A 24,026-nucleotide genomic window follows, 5' to 3' on the forward strand; every position below is an offset into this window, starting at 1 on the left:
ATCAGCTCATTTTCAGGGGCCTGCCGCCTCCTTCAGCACTGTCCACAGATCAAAGCCTGCCTCAGTCTCCCAATCCTTAAAAAGGGATGCTAATTCAACCTCCTTCATGTGCGGTTGAGAGAGACCCCTTCAATTAACTGATTTCAATGGCAGGAAAGAGAGAGAGAGAGAGAAAAAAAGATGCAAAGAGAGTCGGTCTGGAAAGGCAGCATTTCTCATTAATTCAAAAGGTCCAGCATTTATTAGCCTCACCTCTGAGGCTTAACACTGAAAACACAGAGTATCAAAGCAGACATGATGGGTTAAATAGAGGCTATAATCTAATTAAAATATTACATAGGAGTAAATAGCTCTTTGATAACGATCTAAAGCTTCCATTAAAGAAATAGGTGCTTGAGCTTGTTTTAGGGGGAAAATTATCACTTTAAAATACAGAAAACAAGTTTGTGGGCTCTAATAAGGGAGGCTTCAAAGTGTCATCCTTATTTGACCTATTTTTTTCTCTCGGTGAAAGAAAAGGGCAGGCGAAAGTGGATATAATCAGACTAATAGCCGGGAACTGACAGAAAACGGCACGTTACACTGGGTTAACGGTGCATCCAGGTGTACTTGAAGAGATTGGCGCTCTTGTGCACAGATCTATTGAAACAAGGGGAAAATAGCTGGATAATGCAAAGCCAAGCAACAGAACCCCACACCATTTCATTCGAGATTTCTTTATATCAAAAAATTATTTTCGAAACGAGTATGCAGTGGATTACGTGCTACGCACCTGTTCCACTTCCAGTGCTGTGCAACTGAGCAGGATTATAATGAGTATTACGCATATATACAGTACACACAAAGTTAAAGCAAGGAAAAATAAGGATTCTATGGAAGTGCAATTGATAAAACTCATGTATGCGTGGTGCTTTTTAGAATTAAATGGCATGAACGGCTCTGAAGCGAGCCACGGCACGTTTCTCTTCCTCGTGCCGTCTCAACATCTCCAGAGTGGCCAGATGGAATGGGTCCATTTCCTGTGGATATTGAGGCCGCGTGCTCACGTTCTGCTCTCTGGTTCTATCCTTTGGCTTTGGAGGGGGTTGGGGCTTTGCAATCGTTTTGGCATATTCTAAAGCCTGGTCAAAAAAAAAAAAAAGAAAGAAAAATATGATAACATATACACACGTAAACCACTTTGGGTGAAAGACATACAATATATGATTTAGAGATTATGTAAAGCTCATGTTTTCAGAATGAGATTCTCTTACCTTCCTCCTGGGAACGATGTCCTTGTTGTCACTGCCCACTGGGTCCTTGGCCAACAGAGAGGGAATCCTACTTATCTTCTTGTTCTGTTCGCGGATCACATTTGAATACAGCTTCTGTCGTCTAATTTTCTCTGCCTGACAGCAGTGAAAGAAAGAGCAGCAAGATTACAAAAGGGAACTTTAATTACCTAAGCCATTTCTTCCCTGAGGCCCCTCTGTTTCTTTGTACATCCCTCCATGAAGCTACTCAACAGCAGCAAACAAAGCCAAATAAAACTCATCATCCCTTTCAGAATCAGTGTTAACACCTCTCTCAGGCTGTGAGCGGTACGAAAACAGTTATTTTATGTGAAATGTTTACATCAGCCGAGCTGGAAAAATGTCTCTGTTTGCTTTTTGAGGGCTATGCTCATTAGATTAGTTGGTCCATTTCTATTGTGTTCAGAAACACAAGTCTTTTAAATTCATGAGGAAATGAAAAGAGGGGCTTATTGAGACACAGCCCTCACTTGACAATTGGACGTAGCAATTAGGGATTAGCTAAATCAATATTCAACAAGGAGATCACCAATTATCCATTGAGTCTTTCTCCTAAATCTCCACACACACAAATTATTCTGATTAAACAACATTATTTATGATTATCGTCAGATGCTTAAGTCTTTGAACAATCTGAAGTGAGTATTTACCACAGTTTCTGGTATTGTGTTCGTTGGTCCAAGACCTCCAAGCTTCACCTCCTGTTTCATGTTTTTGTAGTCCTTCAGTGTATAAGCCTGAGAAGACATTTTGTAATGCATATATATTTATTCATTATCCACATGGATGTTTAAATAGTGAAGATACTGTGAGAAAAACGGTCTTAATCCTAAAGTGCCCTCATGCCACAATCCGCAAACAAAAGCACTAATCAGGTCAGGCTCCTTCAGGTTCTCAGGACTCAGCCATTGGTCATGGACACTGCAGGACAGCTGTTTTCCACTCTGATCTGCTTCCCCTTGGTCTGCCACACTAGCTGTTTTACAAATTTATCCCATAATCCTATGAGACATGATGGCGGGCACATCAAGGTGAGGAGAGCAAGCTTCTCCCAGGAAAGCAATTGGTTTTATGGTGTAAGAACCGCATAATCCGGATACAGCATCAGTGTTCCATGACATAATGACCCTTAAATTGTGACATGTTCATGTAGCACTAAGAATTTTACTGATCTAGAAGCCTAATAGCACAGATGCTTCAATAATTTAAAGGGATAGTTCACCCAAAAATGAAAACTCTTTAATTATTTAAAGGAATAGTTATATGAATAGGAATAGTAACAAGTCCATAATCCATAATTCCTCCAGTGAAAAGTCCATCCCCTGTTGTCTTCTCACATCAAGCAATATTATGGATAGGGAACTCTCAAGAAGGAAAAACCATGCATTAAGAGCCGGGGGTGAAAACTTTTGAACAGAATGGAGATGCGAACATTTTTCTTATTTTGTCTAAATATCATATTTTTTTCATTTAGTACTGCCCGTCAGAGGCTACAGAAGATAGTTACATGTTTCTCAGAAGACAAAATAAGTCAAATTTACCCTGATCTTCAAATTCATTATTCGTTCTTAATGCATGGTTTTTCCTTGAGCATCGGTGAGCATTTGAACCTTCTGTAATAGTTGCATATGAGTCCCTCAGTTGTCCTCAGTGTGAAAAGATGGATCTCAAAATCATACAGTCACTTTTGGAAAAGGTTCAAATATGCAGAAGATGCTGGAAAACCAAAGAATGTGCAGGAGCTGGGGGATTTTTCTGAAGAACAACAGGCAGTTAAACTGCTCAGGACCAACGCAGGACTCATGAACAACTATCGTAAAGCAGAAAAACAGTCGTGGATCATCCAGGAAATGACACAAAGTATTAAGATTCAAGGGTATGTAAACTTTTAAATGGGGTCATTTTTATAAATTGTTATTATTTTTTCTTGTGGCGTATATATAAACATCTGTTATGTGAAATAGCTTATTCAGGACAGTACTAAATAAAAAATAACATGCAATTTTCATGAGCTCTTATTTTGTTAAAATGATTAACATATTTGCATATTCTGCAAGGGGTATTTTCCCCCCTCTATACAGTGACAGTCATAGTTTGATGTTGTTTTGGACCCCACTTCTATTATATGAACAAAAACAGTTCCACAGTAGAAAGTAAGTCATACATGAATGACATGAGGGTAAGTAAGTGATGCCATCATTTTAATTTTGGGTGAACTTTCCATCACTCCTTCAACTGAACAGACACAACTGTTGAGTAAACATAAATATCCTCTCTGTTTTAATGGCAGCGGTTATTGAGTACATCTGTTCCTGAGAGGGACTTTCCTGCAGAACTCAAGGTGCTAGAGGACAAAGAGGCCATCATTAAATGCAAATCACAATCTTACCAGCCCTACTCTGCACAGACGGGGGTGCTGCTTAATCACCTTATCCTCTAACGCTTTTCAATGTCGTCTTTGTGACCGTGCCTTATATCATCATCGCATTGCAATTAAGAGTGTCTTCAATTACTTATACAATTAACCTGCTGTCTGAATCGGTCCACACAATAATCGTTACATCTGCAACAAGCCCCATTGAGATACTGGCATGGCAATTTAAAGATGGTTAGTAAGTATAAACTGGGTGTTGTAGTTATTATGCTATTTGTTTTGCTATATTGATAATTATTACAAGAATGGGTTTAAATCTGGGTTTTTTTAACTTTTTGATGCCACGCACCAATAAATATGATTTCTTACAAGGTTCTCCCTTAATAAAATGAATATTCAATTATAATTTAATTTATACTGTGAAAAAATCTCTATATTATAAATAACATATTATATTTTACATTTATTTTAAAGACTGAAAACTTGTTTGCAGCCCAGTAGTACCAGGCTGGAACGTAAAAGTCACATACTAGATAAACGATAAACAAACAAACAAACAAAAAACTGAATCTTAACTAAACACACATATACACACCTTATAATTTGATTGTGCCTTCAGCTGTCTCTGTTTTTCCATCAGTGAAAGGTAACCTTCTGAGCTGCTTCTGTGGATTGGATTCAGATGCTGCTCTGATCTATCTGAGCAGAGTTCAGTGTTGCTGCCGTTAGCTCGGGCAATAGGGGGCAGCACTGTGTAAGGACCAGAGATTTGTGTTGGGCGCGCACAGGGTCCCACGCTCTCCTCATCACTGGGCAAAAGCTCAGATGAATAGTGGCTGGCCTCCACTTGAGGAGACCTGGGCAATTTTAGTGTTGGTATCCTATGGAAACAAGGAGCATAACATGAATGCCAAGTTTATATTTAGCATGTAAAATATGTTAAATATGCTTTTAGCATGTTAAACATGCTAAAACATTTTTTTTTCTAAGAAAGAATAATAAAACATCTAGCCAAAATACTTAATAAGGTTTTCTTTTTAAGAATTTATGGTAATTCTAATGAGGCTTTTTTTTATTATGTCATCATGACAGCTGTATTACATAATACTGCCCAAAAAATATTCATATGAATTTTAATTCAAAAAATGAAAAACATTCTCATTACAGAAATGGTGTATTCAAGTCATTAAATGTATGAATTGCATGTTTTAGAAAATTAATGGGTATGGCAAAATATGAGCGTCAATGACCCACAATAAGCTGATTGAAAAAAGACAGCAGCCTTAAAAACAATATTGTAGTGTGCGACCATACTATAAATGTATACTAAATATTTGCATAAAGTATGTTTCTGGACTTGCCTGAGTCTACTGTGATTCTTGAATGATGCCTTCTCAAATGTATTGGGAGTTGGTTTCCCAGCATGCCTCTGAGGAACACTTTTGTCCACAGTTTGTACCACTCCAGACTTGGGGGCTGGTGAAGATACAACAGCTTTTGGAGCCAATCCCATCTGCCCTACTGAATTTGGAGGCACATATGGGTAAAATGGATAACCTTGTTGTAAAAAGGGTGGGTTAAACAGATCAGGCCAATCCCCTTGCAGTGCTTGAGAAACAAGAGTAAAAATGGTCTCTTTCTGGGAAAGATTCAGTGGCTGTGCGTGATTAGCAGGTGTGTGGAGGTTTATGTTAAGGTTGACGGTCGGTGGAGCATGAGTGTGAGATGGAAGTCCAGAATGGTGTTGTAGTGGGTCATGGGTGCAAGCTTCCTCAGAGTCCTGCAGTAGAAGATCAGCACTGATGACGTGTCTCTCTGTGAGGGGTTTAAGGTGCGCTTTGGGTTTGGATTCAGGAACTGGAGGCTTGAGCTGATCTGGGTGGTTGCTGGTTCGTTCCCTTCTCTTCGGTTCCTTTTTTTCCTTATGGCTCTGCAGTAAGTAGGAGATAAAAAAAGGAAAAAATATGACCAAAGCATTTAAGATGTATTCTGTGTTACAGGGTTACTCCACCCCAAAATGAAAATTTTGTCATTAATCACTTACCCCCATGTCGTTCCAAACCCGTAAAAGCTTCGTTCGTCTTCGGAACACAATTTAAGATATTTTGGATGAAACTTGTGACTGTACCATTGAAGAAAATAACACTGTAAAGGTCCAGAAAAGTATGAAAGACATCGTCAAAATTGTCCATCTGCCATCAGTGGTTCTATCTGAATTTCATGAAGCGACGAGAAAACTTTTGGTACACAAAGAAAACAAAAATAACAATTTTATTCAACAATTCGTCTCCTCCGCGTCACCGTAGCGCCATTTTGGAGAGTATCAATTCATTTCAATTCAATTCAAGTTTATTTGTATAGCGCTTTTCACAATACAAATCGTTGCAAAGCAACTTTACAGACTGTTTTCTTTCAAATCAAAGCGTAAATAAATGTAGAAAACGTATCTGTGTGGTGTGGCTGACACCGACAAGTAGAACAGTATACGCAGTTTACGTTCAGTGGATACTCTCCAAAAAGGCGCTACGGTGACGCGGAGGAGACGAATTGTTGAATAAAGTCGTTATTTTTGTTTTCTTTGCACACAAAAAGTATTCTCGTCGCTTCATGAAATTCAGATTGAATCACTGATGGCAGATGGACAATTTTGACGATGTCTTTCATACTTTTCTGGGCCTTGACAGTGTTATTTACTTGGCAGTCAATGGGACAGTCACAAGCCTCCTAGATGTTGTTTTTCAAAGTCTGAAGGCACAAAAGGATGATATTAGCATAAATGAAATAATTTCCCCAAGTATGACGAGGGCTCTTTGGGCAAAACCGATTTGCACAAAATAATGCCCCTTAAAAATTTAATTTCAAATTCAAGTCATGACAAAGATTTTGGAAATAGCGCCCCACGCACTCTAATTGGCTAAAAGAATACATCCCATTGAGCAGAGATATGTCCTTATATAACTGTGGCTTTATGGTTAGTTTGATGACCAAGGAGATATAAAGACAGGAGCATTTATATAATGTTTCTTTGTGATGAGCCTAGCATTCATGTGGGACCGACGGACATTATTCTTGTGAGGTCTGAGGCTGTGCCTCAGCATGTAATGCTTCTGATTTAGCCAACATGGGCTTGCACCATTCTTAATGGGAAAATATTTACACTCCTCTGCTTGCTGGCATTAAGGTGACCGTTCAAGTGCTCAAAATAATGATGCTTCTCCATTCCCCCTCTTTCCTCGGCACAGGCTCCTTTTCAAGACATTTCAGAGGCTCCATTGTGCCTGAACAACTCTATCAGAAATTGCGTCCATCACAGCAGAAATGAAATCCCGGGTGACAGTGTGCCCACTGTGCAGACATTTTCATCTTGAGAGGAAGCCCTCGCAGACTGTTATGCATTAAGGCAATGGATTGTGCCAAGCAGCCCCACCTACGTCTGCACAGATAGAGATGGATGGAATCAATAAAGTGAGCTCTACCTTCAGTTTTTGTGTTTTTTGGAGCCACATCAGCTCGGGATTCCAGACATTGTCTTGACTCTCCGGGCTATGAGTGTTGATAGTCTCGTAGGAGGTTTGCCTGGGCTGTGAGAAGAGAAGAAAGAAGGGAGAAGGGAGAGGGGAGTGAAAGGGTCGACTGCTTGATAAGCCTCCTTTTAACAATTCACCTGTTGCCGTGTCGATGAAATGCTATTATTTCGCCTCACATTTATATTCAACTATTGACCGCAAACAACAGGGGCAAACTGTGCACTGTGAGAGCGAAACAAATGCATCCATGAGTATAAGAAGAAATGTCTTGGTGATAAATTACACACTGCGTTTGGCATAAATGTATGCTGACAGCTGCAATAAATCGTCCACCTACTCAAAAAACGGAGCTGATAGGCAGGTTTGTTTCTAAAATAATTCGTCCCTGAGCGTCTGGCAAGCATACCAATTCAATTGACTTCTTCTGATCAACTTTTTATTCTTAATTACTAACCACTGCTCCTCTGAGCTGACCTACATGTGTCTAGAAGAGTGTTTTATTGATTATCTTTAAAATGATTCTCTCGAAGCAGTTTGGAGATAAGTGTCTAGATATGGCCACGTTACATCAGTGCACTCTCTCAATTCTTCTTAATGTACCCGTTCAGAGGCGGAATATCTACAGCTAATGCTGTAATGAAAATCATTTAGTAAACTTCTAGTCACTTTGGCTGCTGAGGACAATTCTCGCAGATCGATGGTATTGACAGCTTGCGGCGTCCCTGAATGCATGCGGCTAATTCTGAAAGCGTGAATAGAGGAAGGTCTAAGAGACACATGCAGCAGTGAGTGGATTGAGTTGTAACATATCCATCAATAAACAGGCAGCCATGCTGGTCTATCTATTTAGCGAAAGGCCATGTGCGCAAGGAACTGATTTGTGAACAGCCTTCAACGTTACTGGGCCAGAGACACTGAGTGGACAGTTATTTATCTGTATCTGTATATTTGAGTAAACCAGCGGTCTTCAACTGTGGTTCCAAAAAGATGGATGGATGAATAATGTAGATGGACTGACAGATAGATAGATATACATGTTTAGATTTAAACTTATATATCTATCTATATAAACTTATATAAACTTAAGTATTTAGTTTACTTATTTCAATAACATTAATTAACCAAAATGCATTAACTATGTTGAATTTCCGTTCATTTCAATTTAATAAATTAGCAATCCAATTCAAATCCATGTGGAGTTTGGTCAATTCAAATGTAATTCACACTCATTAACTGAAACGATGCTTCAATTGTGAATTTTGTCTAACCCTGGGGCCGTCTGCATAAAAGGTTTAGACTAGTTTTAAAATGTACTCATATAATTTTTTCTTTAAAACTGGTCAAATTTTTTACATTCGGTTACATAAAAACTTGGATTAGTCTAAATTGAATCCAAAATATAAGACTGATTACCCCTTGGTTAACTGCTAGTTGGTCAAACTAGTTCTTAAAGAGATAGCTCAGAACTCATCAAAAATATAATAATAATAATAATATAAAATTATTTGTGTTCCAAAGATGAACGGAGGTCTTACGGGTTTAGAACGACATGAGGGTGAGTAATTAATGACAGAATTTTCATTTTTGGGTGAACTAACCCTTTAAGACACTGTCTTAAAGGTAGAGGCATACAGTAGAGGCTAAGTTTATGCAACTGGCCCCTGGTTCTGATAGGGTTGACACTTCATATTTTTTTATAAAGCAATTGGTACTTCAATTTCACGCAGTCCAGAATTGAAAATTGTAAATTTAGAAACTGCACCAAAAACAATAGAAGAGCAAAAGAGCAAACAGGCAATGCGCAGACGTTCATAGTAGCGGTCCTCATTATAAATTAACATGTCTTTTAGAGCAAAACCATATTGTAATACGCCTTGTTTGCTATGCTGCGTGGTTAATAGGAGTCTGCGCATCTAAGCTCATTTTCTTGTATCGGGCAAGTATCATTTCAAGTCGAGAGATTGAGCTCTGCTGTAACAGGTGTGTGAGTAGCAGACATCACAGACCTGCCCTTCATGTCCTCTTAGCCGCAGCAGGCCACAACCTCTGCCCCATCCACGACCACTGCCTTTTGTCCGCCATTTTAATAATCTCAATCAAATTGAAGAAATGATCAAACAAAATTGCATTTTGAGCTTCATAAGCTGCGTAATATCTATTCTGTTAAATTGGGGCCCGTAATTGCCTCTTGGGCCGAGATGTGGCACAACAAAGTCAGGCGATTGGAGCTTGCCATTTTCCTCAAGACTGGGAAACACAGCTTTTGCGATGAAGACTTCAAAGGGCCGCAATTCTTGAATTGCATTTGGTTGCTATTGTGACCGCCCAGGCAATCTTGATTAGGTGTTTACACTGAGGTAGGATATACATTGGCAGAGAACCACGGAGCCTTGGTCTAGAGCTATTAAGAGATTGTACATTATGTTCCTGGCTTTGAAGTGAGAGTCTGGGGGATGACGAGGGATTGGGGCTGAGTGCAATGGCAGAAGATTGCACTGCTACTTCTGTCTTTATCAAAGGGGTCTCTGCTGGAGCTCATCATCACTCACACACACGCCGGTTGGAAGTTGGTGCATTATGAGATTGTGTACATTTAATAACACAGCTAATTATCAGGAGTTAGGGGATTGAGAAAGAGTAAATAGTGGCTTTTTAAAAGCCCAACAGACGCGCCTCAATAATGATGCCGAAAACTGATGGGAGCTGAGGGGCTTTTTATTCCCTTTGAAGGTAACGGGCCACAAAATAACAAATACAAGGGCAAAAGTGCAGGCTGTGTATCAAATTTACCAACAGATGCTTAGCTACATAACGAACATAAGGTATGAGGGTTTTGTGCTCTCTCTCAATAAGCAAATGACAAAAAAGCAAAACTTTAACCAAGTGGCAGAAGAATTTCGATTGCTCTTTATGTGTTATGTTGTACTGCAAAAGCCTTGTTGTATGATAGTTTGCCACATGTAACTGATTTCCTGAAGGAATTTAGACATTAATGTGTTTAAGAACTTCCAAATATATCATCAGTGTTGGGAGTAACGCATTACAAAAGTAATAATATTACAGTAGTATATTACTTTTTGCTGTAACGCATATTGTAATGTAACTAATTACTTTCAAAAGACAGTAACTAGTAATATACAATGTATTACATTTTGGAAGTAACTTGCCCAACACTGTATATCATTCTATTCAAACGTAATTTTAAAAATCAACATCAATGTGTTGTGTATTAAAAAAAAGACATTCTTTTTTGTGCCCAGGTTGGTTTACTGATCTATTCAAACGTAATTTTAAAAATCAACATCAATGTGTTGTGCATTAAAAAAAAGACATTCTTTTTTGTGCCCAGGTTGGTTTACTGATCATATTTAAATACATTCCACTCATCCTTACCTGGGATAACAATGGATTTGACTGATATTTTTCATAAGCAAAAAAAAAAAAAAGGCCTAAATATTTGTTTACTCTTGGAATAATACATGGAATCAACCTGTTCATAGATTATCTGTCAGTCTCCTTCAATGGCTTCTAAAAAAATCTATACAGGTTTAAGAGCATTTCTTAATCTTTTTAAAATAATCTTGACTGATATTCACTCTCCTCCAGACTGAAATTGATATTATTATAATATTTTCCTGGAGTCGATACTCCATTGGTTTCTTTTTCAAGAGATGAGAAAATAACTCAAATAAAATATGTTTCAATTAACCACCACTATATATATCCATATTTCTCAGAAAGACAATGCTCTGAATTCATACCAGGGCACTGCTGGCGCATTCGGGGCACCATCTAAAGCAGGGAGCGCTTTGCTCCGTTTACCGAGTCACAATGCTAACGGCTCTTCACTATGCTAATGCAGCTGATGTGAGACATTAAGGTGGGACTGGGCTCAGATGGGCTGTGTAAGGTCTTAAATGTAGCAAATACACATGGGCCACAGTGTGCAGACAAGCCAACCCTGCCAATTATACCATGGGCCAGGTGCACTGATAACTAAGAGCCTATTGGTAACCATGCCCCTCTGATGTTCTTAACAGCCACTGTTGTGCAGATCAACTCATAATAGGCACTACACAGGCAGACATGATTCATTCTCTTCTCTCTGCTCCATCTGAAGACTCTGTGTGTCTGCCAAATTAATTTCTGTGACACAGGCAGTGTAGTCTCCTTCAAACCAGAGCAATGAAAACACCAAGGTCACTTATTCAGATTAAAAAAAAGCAAAGATAAAGGTCAGGTCATGCTAGACATGATATGGCCTGTTTTGTACCAAAAAAGAAAAATGTGATCCTGCACACAACTGAATACATAAAAAAAGAATGCATCTAGACTAAATACATAGATTACATAAGAAATACTAAATTTCATACTAAATCACAATTGCACTTAAGAGAAATGTGGTCTTAACTTGAATACTGAAGTACTATTAAAAAACATATAAATATAAAATGAACAAAATTAGATTTATAACATAGGCCTACTACTTACAGCAACAGCCATTAGTCACTATGTTTTTTGTTTTTTTTAGCAATAGCAATACTTGAGTTATGAGATTGGGTAATTGGAAATAATTATACAAATGTCATCTTGAAAATAAAAATGAGAATGTCTATGGAATAACACTAGCCTTGGGCCTAAACTACCCTAATATCTGACATTGAGGAAACTGATTGGAGTGTATGCTGTGTTAGTTCACCCCCTAGTGGTCAACCATAAGACTTCAATTTGGTCACCAATGCGTCCAACCAATCAGTTTAACATGTTAAGGTTTACATAAGCTAAGGCCTATAGGACAGAAAAACAGAAGACAGTTTAGGAATAAGAATATTATTTTTCCTGAGGGAACATTCTTAAAAATACTTACCTGCTTTGTTTCTTCTGTTTTATCTTTCTGCTTGTGAACTTTTAGGTAAGACCTCTGGTTATGTGTGTTGATACCAAGAGTTGCTTTGTTACGTTCCACAATGTCTTCCCTAGCTCTCACTGGCCTTGGATTAGAAGGATGTCGTGAGCTTCTCTTCCTATGAGGAACTGGTCTGACATTCAGATGCTCTCCATTATCCAGTGGTGTGCCTTCAGAGGACATGCAAGAACGTTTTGATTCGGGGGGATCGAGAATGTCTTCCTGTTGTGGGTGCAGGTGGAAAGGAGATGAAGGTGGCGGGGATAAAACATTGTCCATCTGAACTGTGGGTGGATTACTGACAACGACATATTCTTGCCTGCTACTTAGAGGCACATTCTCCAAAGGTTCAAGACTATCTTCAGATTCCTCAAACGAGTCGAGAGAAAGTCTCGCATTTAGCTGGTTGAGAAAATGAGCCCCTTCCAGATTCTTCCTCCAGTTTGGGTCGTAGCGCAAGTCGGCGTATTCATCTTCAGGGGGAGCTTGCCTGAAATATATCAAAAAGAGTTAAGAAGAAATAAGTCATAAACACTTAGGACGAGCTTTCAGTTGAAGAGCAGGCTAGCTACGTCTCATTTAGTGCTTTCGGCATTGTCAGTAAGGCAGTCTGAATGCCTCAAACAGCCATCAAAACACAAGGAAAATAATTGGCTACAATTCTCAGCCGAAGCGAAATGGTAATAGAGTGTTGTATTGCCTCATTAAAATAATTAGAAGAGTGCCTCTTTGTTGTGTGCCTCTGAATAGTACAAGATGCTCTTCACATCCCATGATGCCAAATACGAGGCTGTCTGCATGCATGGCACTTCAGCCAATGAGGGCAAAAGGGCAAGGAATGGCTCTGTAATGATTCCACTGACATGGTTTTGAGAATGTGCAGTGGGTTTGCAGCTGTGATGGGGTCTTTAACATGCAAAGTCTCTCTTGTGCTAATATAAATGTGTCAGAATTAAATCCAATAATAGGAAACACAGACTATTGTTTTCAGCTCATTTCATTCTGAATGCGAGACTTAAGTCTCTTAAAAGACAATGTGTGCGGTAAAGAGGATGTAAACGAAATGAGTAGTTATTAGCTACAATTATATTATGCCAAATATTGCTGCACGCCATTCATTCACAGGGTTTCATTCTTGAGCATGAAAATATGATGAGAGAGCTGCTTCATTTCAGCAATAAAGTCTTTGTCAATGTTCGCCATAACCATTATGACAAATCTATGCATGGGGTTAAGTACCTCTTCAGCGCATCAGCTATCAGCCTGCAAAAAATTAAAACAAACACCTCCCGTTTTTATCTCGAGGCAGATTTTGAGTGGCGGACACAACGGTTAGGCTGGAGATGAAGAAGTGGAGACAGATGCGGTGATCCACACTTCAGATTCCAGCAATCTGTGTTTCAGCAGCGCAGAGAGCTCGTCCATTCATTGATAACAAAGCAAATGCTTTTTAACAGACTGCTGAATGAGACCTTATTGTGGTAACGTCCTGCAAACTAAAAATCTAATTTCCCCTAAATGAGGGTACTTGTTTGGAAAGTAAAAAAATTTGTGGGTATTTCGGCTCAATTAAAATGCAAGCGCAAACATCATTTTCAAAGACTGTCATTATCTATTTGAATAAAAGCTGTCAGTCATCTAGGTTGTTTGCAGAGCAGCTAAACACAAAAAGCTCATAGTTATTTTGTTGGTGATGTATTTAATTTAGTGTTTTCAGGTATTGCCATTGTTTATTCAGTCTATTTTATGAAAAGAAGCAAAACCTGAAATACAAAACAGAGGGACATTCAATAGGAATAGGAAAACATTCAATGAATGCTTGCCTGTATTGCCTTTTTAGTCAGTTTAATACATTCTACTTAAATTTCACATGTGAAAAATATAAATGATGTACTTAAATTAAATGACAAATAGTTATGTAGCAGATGACAGACACAACATAAATGGGACAGTTATGATCATGGGCGACATTTGACTCTCGAGTCGGGGGGCAAGAAAAAAAAAGCAAAAAAAAGAAATTTTTTTTCGGATGTAGCCTATGAATCAAAACAATGCGCTACCATATTGCAGCGCATTGTGTCAATACAGCACAGTGAAGAATAACTTAAAGAGGTTGCCTGCGTTTACAAAACTGTCAAACTTTGACTCTTGCTGCTGATTTGAATGGCAATGCTTCCCGTTTTAAGTGTCAGTTGGTGGCCTTTAATTTTTAACCAGAAATGTGTGCGCTGCTTTTCTGATGTTCATTTAAGTTTACCATGTCTTTTTCCCGTGTCACTTGAAATGTGTCCGTTTTGAAACGTAGTGAGACACGTGAGAAAAAAAATAAACGATCAGTTGTGGGACAGTCATAAATCACATACCATTCATTTCTGAACTTTCTACCGTCCGTTACTGGAAATGAAATTACTGGTTGATATGTCCCGATCTCAATAAAGTTTAGGCCTACACACACTTTTAGTCCGTGAACTGGATCTCGCTCAGGACGCGCGCTGTCTGTGGAAGTTTGGCCAGGACCGGTTCCAGAATAGGCCTAAATCACTGAGGCATTTTTGTTCCGTCCACTGCGCACTGATATTTCGAGAATGAATCCAGCATCATTCCCGAAACTTTTCAACATGTATGTGTCCGAGAAACAAAAGTTTCATTCAAATTCTGAATGGATTATAGCCTAGAAAACACACAAAGCGCTGTTCCCTTTATTATCACTAAAAGAATCACTCATCAAAGTTCATCGCGATCTCACAAATTTCCGTTATAATCAAGCTCTCTAAACTACACAATAAATCTCTTATTTACATCGCTGAATGGATTATAGCCTAGAAAACACACAAAGCGCGCTCTCATGGTGATCATGTCCTAAAAGACGTGATGAACAATATCATAACAATGTGATAAGCTGATAGGGGCAGCATTGAATTAGTGGTACATCAATACAGGGGTGTATATGACCTAGTCGAAATCACTGAGGCAAGCAGCTCAGATCATAACTGAGGCTGAGTAGGCGCATGCGCTGCTCGCACTGACAGCACATGTGAGGCAAGCGACGACACATCTAGGTTCTAAAACCTCGCGGAAGTGCTGGGGCCCAGGCCCATGAGGACGCGAGTCCGTGGGTTGAGTGGGCCCGAACCCCTATAGGTCATTTCACGCCCTTAGAGCCATAAGCCAAAGCAATTGCGTCGACGATCCAGTGTGGCAGCCTTTGCTTGGACACAGGCAGGCCTTTTGTGTGCCCTCCAAAGCATACAAATAGCTAGTCCGAGAACCTGAACTGTCTACAGCGCTCGGTATAAATGCGCACCACACGTACAGGGCACAGCAAAAGTGTATTAAGCGGCGCCGGCCCGGCCAGTGTTTCGGGACGGAAAGCAGATAGTGTTATGACCTGCGCTTTAAATGGAGTCAAAAGCACTTTAGGCACATAACCTTTTCTAGGCTTCAAGGTGAGTCTGCAATCACCTGGCCCGAATTCAATACACGAGTCGTCAATTGACAGCGCCTGCAGGTCCCCAACTCGCTTAACAGAGGCTAGCACGAGCAGGAGCGCTGTCTTGAGAGAGAGCGCGAGCAGGAGCGCTGTCTTGAGAGAGAGCGCGAGCAGGAGCGCTGTCTTGAGAGAGAGCGCTCGCAAGCTCGCTGATTGCATGGGCTCAAACGGGGGTCCCGTGAGAGCTTTAAGTACAAGCGCCAAGTCCCAAGTGGGTAGGGTGGAAGGGCAAGGAGGGTTCAGCGTTCTTGCTCCTTTTAAAAATCGTATGATCAGGTCATTTCTGCCGATTGGGCGATTATCGACGTACGCGTGAAAGGCTGTTATAGCGGCCACGAACACTATCAAATCGCTCTTGAAGGAAGGCAAGAATTATTGTTATTGGGCAGTTATATGGGTCCCGCGACCCCCACCAATTTGTGAAAACTCTCCATTTATGTGCGTAAAGAAGTCTAGTGTAAGGAGCCCTAGCCTCAGAGATAGTGATCTTCACCAGTTCTGGGAACCAGCATCTCCACCAGTTCTGGGAGCCACGGCTGATTGGGCCATTTCGGTGCCACTAACAGAACAGATTCTTTTTTTTTTTCTGATTTTGCAAAGCATGCGAGGCAGAAGTTTCACTGGAGGAAAAGCATACTTGCTACTTTCGGCCAGCTGTGAGCTAGTGCATCCACTCCCAGCGGAGAGTGTGTCAGTGAATAAAACAGCGGGCAGTGAGTGTTCTCTGCTGATGCGAAGAGATCCACCTCCGCCTTGCCGAATACACTCCAAATCATATTGACTGTCAAAGGGTGTAATCTCCACTCCCCGTGGATTACCCCGCCCCTCGACAGTAAATCCGCGCCGTAATTCAGGCATCCGGGGACATGTACTGCCCGGATGGAGAGGAGGTGTCGATCTGCCCACAGAAGAAGGTCTCTCGCCAGCCGCAGCAGCGGCCGCGAGCTCACACCCCCTTGGTGATTTATAAACGCTACCACTGTCATGCTGTCCGTCCTGATGAGAACGTGACGGTGGAGAGCTCACGCCCCCTTGGTGATTTATAAACGCTACCACTGTCATGCTGTCCATCCTGATGAGAACGTGATGGTGGAGAATGTCCGGGAGAAAGCACTCGAGCGCTAGGTGTACAGCAAGGAGCTCCAGACAGTTTATGTGCCACAACTTCTCCGTTTCTAACCACGTCCCGAAGGCTGGTCTGCCGTCGCATACGGCTCCCCAGCCCGTGCTCGATGCATCTGTTGTAACAGTCTTTCTCCTGATCACTTGGCCAATAAGAACACCCCGATCGTTCAATCGTCGGAGCTCTTTGAACACTTCAGGGTCCGGCCCGTCCTCATCCAGAGACTTGAGCAGCTTGGCCTGATACACCTGGAGTATCGCCATCACATGCAGTGCTAAAGCTGCTTGGCCCGCCGTGGAGAAAGCCTTGCCGGCGAAGTTTGCAGTGGAGTAAACTAGTAAACCTAGTTCGCCTATATGCACGCGCCGGTGTTCTGATGATTTGTGCTACCCTGTCAGATTTTGCTACCTCCCATTAAAACAGATGGTAGCATAATTCGATAACGAAGAGACGCGTTGTTTCTCACTCTCCAGTTTGCCGCGGCTGAAGGACAGAGATGGGCAGCGACAGCTTCTTCCACGGGGGAAAGTTGAACATACCCAACTTGGTCAGCGCCGGCCACAGAAGGCAGGAGGGAGGATCCCGGGTTGTGCACTCGACTGGTGAGCTGCGCGTTCCACGACTTCGTTATCTCATCGTGCACCTCGGGGAAAAGGGGCCAGGCCTCCGTGGGGTGTCCTTTCGGCCGCAATCCGACTGAAGGTACCACTCATCCAGACGGCTTCTGGCCGGCTTGGCAGGAGGCGCCCACTCCAAACCGAGCTCATCAACTGCCTTGGACAGGACGCCAAGGAGCTCGACATCACTATGATGGAGGTCCCCGCGTCGCTGCCGTGGGGTGCAGTGTAATCCAGCGGGCTGTTAGACCACTCCTCTCTCGCAGACGCTGCCACCGAAATGGCATCATCCTCCTCTTCAGTGCCCTCCAAGGCACCGAAGGAAACCACATCTTGAGCGATGGGGGAGGGGCGGTCATGGAGCGCACTGGAAGGGGACCTGCAGCAGGGGGGGGTGAGGAGCGAGTGGGCACTGAGCCGGCGCGGGCTTGTCACCTGACCCTGACAGATCCGCATCAGAAGCTCGCGGCACTTTCCTCCTTGGCTCGAAAGAGGCTGCAGAGGAAGAGCGCGGCAGGGCTAGTTGGGCGAGTTCATCGCCTTGGACGATGGCCACACGGAGCTTGAGAGTCCGGAGGCTCATATCTCTGCAGTGGGGGCAGTCCGACCCCCCAAGCGCCGACCTCTGCGTGGGCGCGACCCAGGCAGAAGATGCAGGACTTGTGGCCATCAGAGAGTTCGATTGGCTCTGCGCAAGAGAGGCAATCGCGAGTCATCTTTGTTTCCAAAGCTCACGGAACACAGCAGGGGAAGAGAAGGCGTGTCCGCTGCAGCATGTAGATCACGGTGAGTAGTCTTGTTGATAGTCTTCTTGCTTCTCGAAGAAGGTTGGCTGAAGAAAAAGATTCTGAATAGATGACGTACAAGCGCTGCTTTATATAGAGTGGGAGCCCCTCATATTTCGCGCGCTTGAATGCCATTGGCCAGTTTCACTGGCGTGATTCAATAAGGCTTCAGTAGTATTTGGAGGAAAGGGTAATTCCCATAGCAATGTAGAGTGACCGAATTCGAAAGGGAACTTCATTATGATCATAGACTGAATCGACCATACAGATGTTATTAGCTTGCACTCTGAACTGTTTCTGCTTGTGAACTGAAAAAAAGAAAGAACTTAATACATTCTTTAATTTTGTCATAACCACCACACCTGAACTTTTGGAACTGGATGTTGTATATTAAAATACAGCCCTGATTTGACAAACAACCACCTGCATTAACATTTAATGGGTAAGGGTCATCATTCCTTTTCATCATTTTTTAATCACTAAGAGATAGTTCAGCAAAAATTACTGTCATCATTTACTCAGCCTCATGTGGTTCAAAACTGGTATGACTTTTTTTTGCGTGAGCGCGTACACACCTCACGCACCGGATGCCGTGCGCGCGCCCAAAGACAGTTGGACATAGTGGTGTATTAGAGGTAAAAAATGATATAAATACTAGCTAAATATCTAGGCTACCTGCTAAAAAAAAATAAAAAATACGGTTTTGGTCCAAAACCGTGTTTTTTTGTTGTTGTTGTTTTATGTATCCACCTGTGTCTCCCCCACGTTTTCTAGTAGGCTATAATCTTACCTTTCAGAAGCACGTGTCGGGCTTTAAAACTCATCAGACATCACCAGTAGCAAAAGTCATTCAGGTCCGGATAGTTTTATTCATTTTGATGACATTTATGGAAGTACATGAGGGTGGTTTGCATGTGATTACTAAAATCTCTGTCCTTTTTCCCGCCCTAGGCGGCTGCCTAGTTCGCCTATATGCACGCGCCGGTGTTCTGACGATTTGTGCTACCCTGTCAGATTTTGCTACCTCCCATTAAAACTTATTTGTCAGAACACAGGCCCTGCATACAGGTTTTGGGACGACATGGGGGTGAGTAGCCTAAGTGATGACAGAATATTCATTTTTGGGTGAACTATCTTTTAAAAAGTGGCATATATATTCAATGTTGCCTTGCAATTATTATGAAGACATAAGACCGTCTATATATATATATATATATATATACATGGTAGGGAAATAGCCAACTGTTGTCTTACCTCAGTGGCTCATGTGGTCCTTTGACCTGTCTTGGGTTCAGATCCAGACTATCATAAACATCAAGATGCTCTGGTTCTTCACGGTCAGTCTTGGCATCATGTTGTTTGGGGTTCTCAACAGAGAGGAGGTCATTGCGCATATGGAGCTCTCGCTGGTACTCCTTCTCTTGCACCAAACTCTCAGTATCTGACTCTAAGGAGTCCCACGTTAGCAGTAAAGCGGGCACATTATTCCTTGGACTATCGTTTTAGAGTCATTGTTGATGCTGAATTTGACTTTTGTCTGTTCCAGCGCATCAGGCCCGTTGAGCTCGTGATGGCGTCGTTGCTCTGAGGCGATCGTTTTCATGACTAATATCACAGAATCAGCATTAAGGAGTGGTGAAAACACATTTAAGTTGAATTTATCTATGCGTTTACTTTAAATGTTTGATAGTTCACTCGGTTGTTGACTGATTTTCAAATCAGTCGTGTATAACCCATGCTGTAATGTAGAAAAGGCACCTTAAACGCCGAAATAATGTAAATCGCTTCTACAAGCATTAAAGCATTACCTCGTATAGAAATCCATTGATGTGCTCCAGATTTAATGTTTCTTTTTTACCTGCTATCTACTTCGAAAGATGAGACGTTCATTGTCAGGGAACATTTCGTTTGCTAAACCGTTGCCGTGGAAACATAGACGCCAATGGCAGTCCACGACTGCGCAGATCTTGCCCCTCTGTGACGGACACACAGAAGCTTAGAACAGTTGCAGAAGACTTTATGCAGCGACTACGTATTTTTGATAATTCTGTTTATGTTCAGTAAAAATATCATATATTGTACGTAAATCAGGTGTACATGTATAAGGGAAAAACTATTCGTCATGGAGCGTTGAAACGTTAAGTAACGTCATGACGTATAGTGCAGTAAAAAGCTTTTTATGATTTATAATAAATAATTATAATATAATTTATTTTATTTATATTTTTATAACTTTTTGAAAGCAATTTTAACCATCCGTGGTTAGGTTTACATTAAAAACGCAGGGGATGATTAGATTTGACCATAGACTATAAAAACATGGACGTAGTGTCCGTGACATCACCCGGATCGACTCCCTTTTGCAGCCAGCCTCGGATTTAACACTTATTTTATACGACCCAAGTCATTAAAGACAAAATGGCTGACACAAAAGGTAAGATTATGATGCACTGGATAGAGGAAACTTCCTCAAAAGCATTTATGAGTTTCCTGTACCCTTATGACTATTGCTAAGAATTCACCAAAAGTTTAAGGCCATTTTATCGGTCAAAGACCTTTTAAATATTAAATACAGCACGATGGGACACTCGTCTTTGATATTTAAAGGTTAATGAAAAGTTTTTTTTTTTTTTTTTTACTCAATTAGTATTTCAGGTAAAAATATGAATTAAAAATGGGCAACGGAGGTGTTTAAAGACAAAACACCAGACAGAGGCAGCATTGGGAATAAGTCACCATTTTATTCATTTACTTTAAAGCATTGAGGCAGTTGGAAAAGGCTTATGAAACTCACATTTCACAAGCCGATAAATAGGATGTGCAATCTAGGTAGAAAATCTGTTCCCTGTGATCTGGAAATGTGATCCCTTAATCCCCCTTTTTTTTAAATTGCAACAATCTCTCTGCAAGTTGAAGTCATCCAAAACTTAAGATAGTAAGAACAATTTTAGAAGAGTCCAACTACAGAGGGCAACAGTAAACATTGCTATGGAGGTAGCGCAGTGGCTTTGGAATGGCTTAGTCGACCTCCTCAATGGTTGGGCCGGAGGATCCACCTCCTGGAGCGGCGCCAGCTCCCGGGAAGCCACCAGGCATACCATCAGGCATTCCACCTGGCATGCCTCCAGCACTCTGGTACAGCTTGGTGATGATGGGGTTGCATACCTTCTCCAGCTCCTTCTGCTGGTGCTCAAACTCTTCCTTCTCAGCAGTCTAGTTTAAACGCAGATGTTAAGGTCATTTTGAGTTTGCCAGTGCAAGCTTAGAAAAGTAATCCAAAAGCCACTTAATTGACCAAATGTCTCAACTAATAGCAAACTTACCTGGTTCTTGTCAAGCCAACTAATGACTTCATTGCACTTGTCAAGGATCTTCTGCTTGTCCTCATCACTGATCTTGCCCTTTAGTTTCTCATCCTCAACAGTGGACTTCATGTTGAAGGCATATGATTCCAGACCATTCTTGGAAGACACCTTGTCGCGCTGCACATCATCCTCAACCTTGTACTTCTCTGCCTCCTGCACCATGCGCTCAATGTCCTCCTTGCTGAGACGACCTGAAATGGACTTCCAGTTAACTTCTGAAGTGGCTCCCACAAAGTCATTAAATATTTAGTTAAAGAGAACAGAGGAGAGAAGACTTACCCTTATCGTTGGTGATGGTGATTTTGTTCTCCTTGCCAGTGCTCTTATCAACAGCTGAAACATTCATGATGCCATTGGCATCAATGTCAAAGGTGACCTCAATCTGGGGAACACCACGAGGTGCAGGGGGGATTCCAGTAAGCTCAAACTTGCCCAGCAAGTTGTTATCCTTGGTCATTGCACGCTCACCCTCATAGACCTGAGAAGGGATAATTAAAACAAGATAGCATCGTTAAAGGTGATCCAAGGGAACTTTGGGTGGGATAAAAGACTAAACTCCTAACAGAAGCACTTGGCACCCACCTGAATGAGCACACCTGGCTGGTTGTCAGAATAGGTGGTGAAAGTCTGAGTCTGTTTGGTTGGGATAGTGGTATTACGCTTGATGAGGACAGTCATGACTCCACCAGCTGTCTCAATTCCAAGGGACAGAGGAGTGACATCTAGCAGCAGCAAGTCCTGAACATTCTCAGACTTGTCACCAGAGAGGATGGCAGCCTGAACGGCTGAAACAGAAGAGAGAGAGAAATAAGAACCTTGGGCAATTTGAGATGGCCAGATAGCAATGACAATAGTCGCTCAGACATCCAAGGAAGGTACTTGGGCCATCTTTGGTCTTTCAACCTCTGGTGGAAACTACGAATGGCAAGGAATCAACTTCATCATAGCGAATGACAAACCACAGGAATAAGACTCAAAGTCACCCACCTGCTCCATAGGCCACAGCCTCATCGGGGTTGATGCTCTTATTAAGCTCCTTGCCGTTGAAGTAGTCTTGGAGCAGCTTCTGGATTTTAGGAATGCGAGTGGAGCCACCAACCAGGACAATGTCGTGGATCTGAGCCTTGTCCATCTTGGCGTCACGAAGTGACTTCTCGACTGGGTCCAATGTGCCACGGAAGAGGTCAGCGTTGAGCTCCTCAAAACGAGCCCTGGTGATGGAGGTATAGAAATCGATACCCTCATAGAGGGAGTCGATCTCAATACTGGCCTGAGTGCTGGAGGACAGGGTACGCTTGGCCCTCTCGCAGGCAGTGCGGAGACGGCGAACGGCTCTCTTGTTGTCGCTGATGTCCTTCTTGTGCTTGCGCTTGAACTCTGTGATGAAGTGGTTCACCATGCGGTTGTCAAAGTCTTCTCCACCCAAGTGAGTGTCTCCAGCAGTAGATTTTACCTCGAAGATGCCATCCTCAATGGTGAGGATAGACACATCGAAAGTGCCACCACCAAGATCGAAGATGAGGACATTCCTCTCAGCACCAACCTGAAAAGCAGAAATAAGAGCAGAAATAAGTATTTGCATGTACATTTATGAATTGTATAACACTCAATTTCGCTCAGACATCCAAGGAAGGTGCTTGGGCCATCTTTGGTTTTTCAACCTCTGGTGGAAACTACGAATGGCAAGGAATCAACTTCATCATAGCGAAACTAAAACACATATACATACATATATATATAAAAAAAGGATATCACCAATTTTCAACGCTACTTTCCTAACCTTTTTGTCCAGACCGTAAGCAATAGCAGCAGCAGTTGGTTCATTGATTATACGCAGAACATTCAATCCAGAGATGGTTCCAGCATCCTTGGTGGCCTGTCGCTGAGAATCGTTGAAGTAGGCAGGCACTGTGACGACAGCGTTGGAAACCGTCTGCAAAGAGAGTGCAAATTAGATCTCAACTGCCACTTGGAACTAAAGGCAACAATAATACAGTTTAACTACAGCATAGTGCATGTCGCTCAGACATCCAAGGAAGGTGCTTGGGCCATCTTTGGTTTTTCAACCTCTGGTGGAAACTACGAATGGCAAGGAATCAACTTCATCATAGCGAAGCACATCAAGTCAAAGGGGATTTCAATAGAGCCACCCCACAAACAGCTGAATGATCACTCACCTTTCCCAGGTAGGCCTCAGCGATTTCCTTCATCTTGGTGAGAACCATGGAGGAAATCTCTTCAGGGTAGAAAGACTTGGTCTCACCCTTGTATTCAACCTGGACCTTGGGACGGGTATTGTCATTGATGACATTAAAAGGCCAGTGCTTCATATCAGACTGAACAACGCCATCATCAAACCTGCGACCAATCAGACGCTTGGCATCTATTGGAGAAGAAAGAAAAAAAGTACAAGTTATATAGAGGTTTGGAGAAGAAACAGGAGAGAGGAAAAAAAAAAAAAAAAAAAAAAAAAAAAAATAAATTAAAATATTTTTTTTTTATAAAAAAAAAAAATAAAATAGCTTTCTATTTTTTCTATTATATCTA

The 24,026-nt window shown here is 41.7% G+C and overlaps 2 protein-coding genes across 5 annotated transcripts in view; both read right to left on the reverse strand.

The window, feature by feature from the left end:
• Positions 1-306: 306 nt before the first annotated feature.
• LOC107747000 (uncharacterized protein C11orf63 homolog) lies at positions 307-19,746 on the reverse strand. The gene is made up of 9 exons (XM_016561383.1): positions 19,611-19,746; positions 19,369-19,575; positions 12,061-12,589; positions 7,143-7,247; positions 5,028-5,596; positions 4,262-4,547; positions 1,943-2,029; positions 1,254-1,388; positions 307-1,121 (listed from the first exon to the last, which is right to left on the reverse strand). Exons 1-9 carry the CDS (start codon positions 19,715-19,717, stop codon positions 921-923), a joined length of 2,226 nt encoding a protein of 741 aa, XP_016416869.1. The 5' UTR covers positions 19,718-19,746; the 3' UTR covers positions 307-920.
• A 1,089-nt stretch (positions 19,747-20,835) lies between these two features.
• Positions 20,836-24,026, reverse strand: part of hspa8 (heat shock protein 8) — a 16,386-nt gene continuing 13,195 nt past the window's right edge. For all 4 annotated transcript variants that reach the window (XM_016561387.1, XM_016561388.1, XM_016561386.1 and 1 more), the window contains exons 3-9: positions 23,657-23,862; positions 23,260-23,412; positions 22,467-23,022; positions 22,062-22,264; positions 21,759-21,957; positions 21,438-21,670; positions 20,836-21,327 (exon numbers count right to left, since the gene is read on the reverse strand). In XM_016561387.1, the coding sequence (XP_016416873.1) occupies positions 21,133-21,327; positions 21,438-21,670; positions 21,759-21,957; positions 22,062-22,264; positions 22,467-23,022; positions 23,260-23,412; positions 23,657-23,862 (1,745 nt within the window). In that variant the 3' untranslated portion in view covers positions 20,836-21,132. The remainder of the gene's footprint in view (positions 21,328-21,437; positions 21,671-21,758; positions 21,958-22,061; positions 22,265-22,466; positions 23,023-23,259; positions 23,413-23,656; positions 23,863-24,026) is intronic.

This window comes from Sinocyclocheilus rhinocerous, unplaced genomic scaffold, assembly GCF_001515625.1.
Source record: "Sinocyclocheilus rhinocerous isolate Xijiao unplaced genomic scaffold, SAMN03320098_v1.1 scaffold708, whole genome shotgun sequence".
NCBI classification, from domain to species: Eukaryota; Metazoa; Chordata; class Actinopteri; order Cypriniformes; family Cyprinidae; genus Sinocyclocheilus; species Sinocyclocheilus rhinocerous.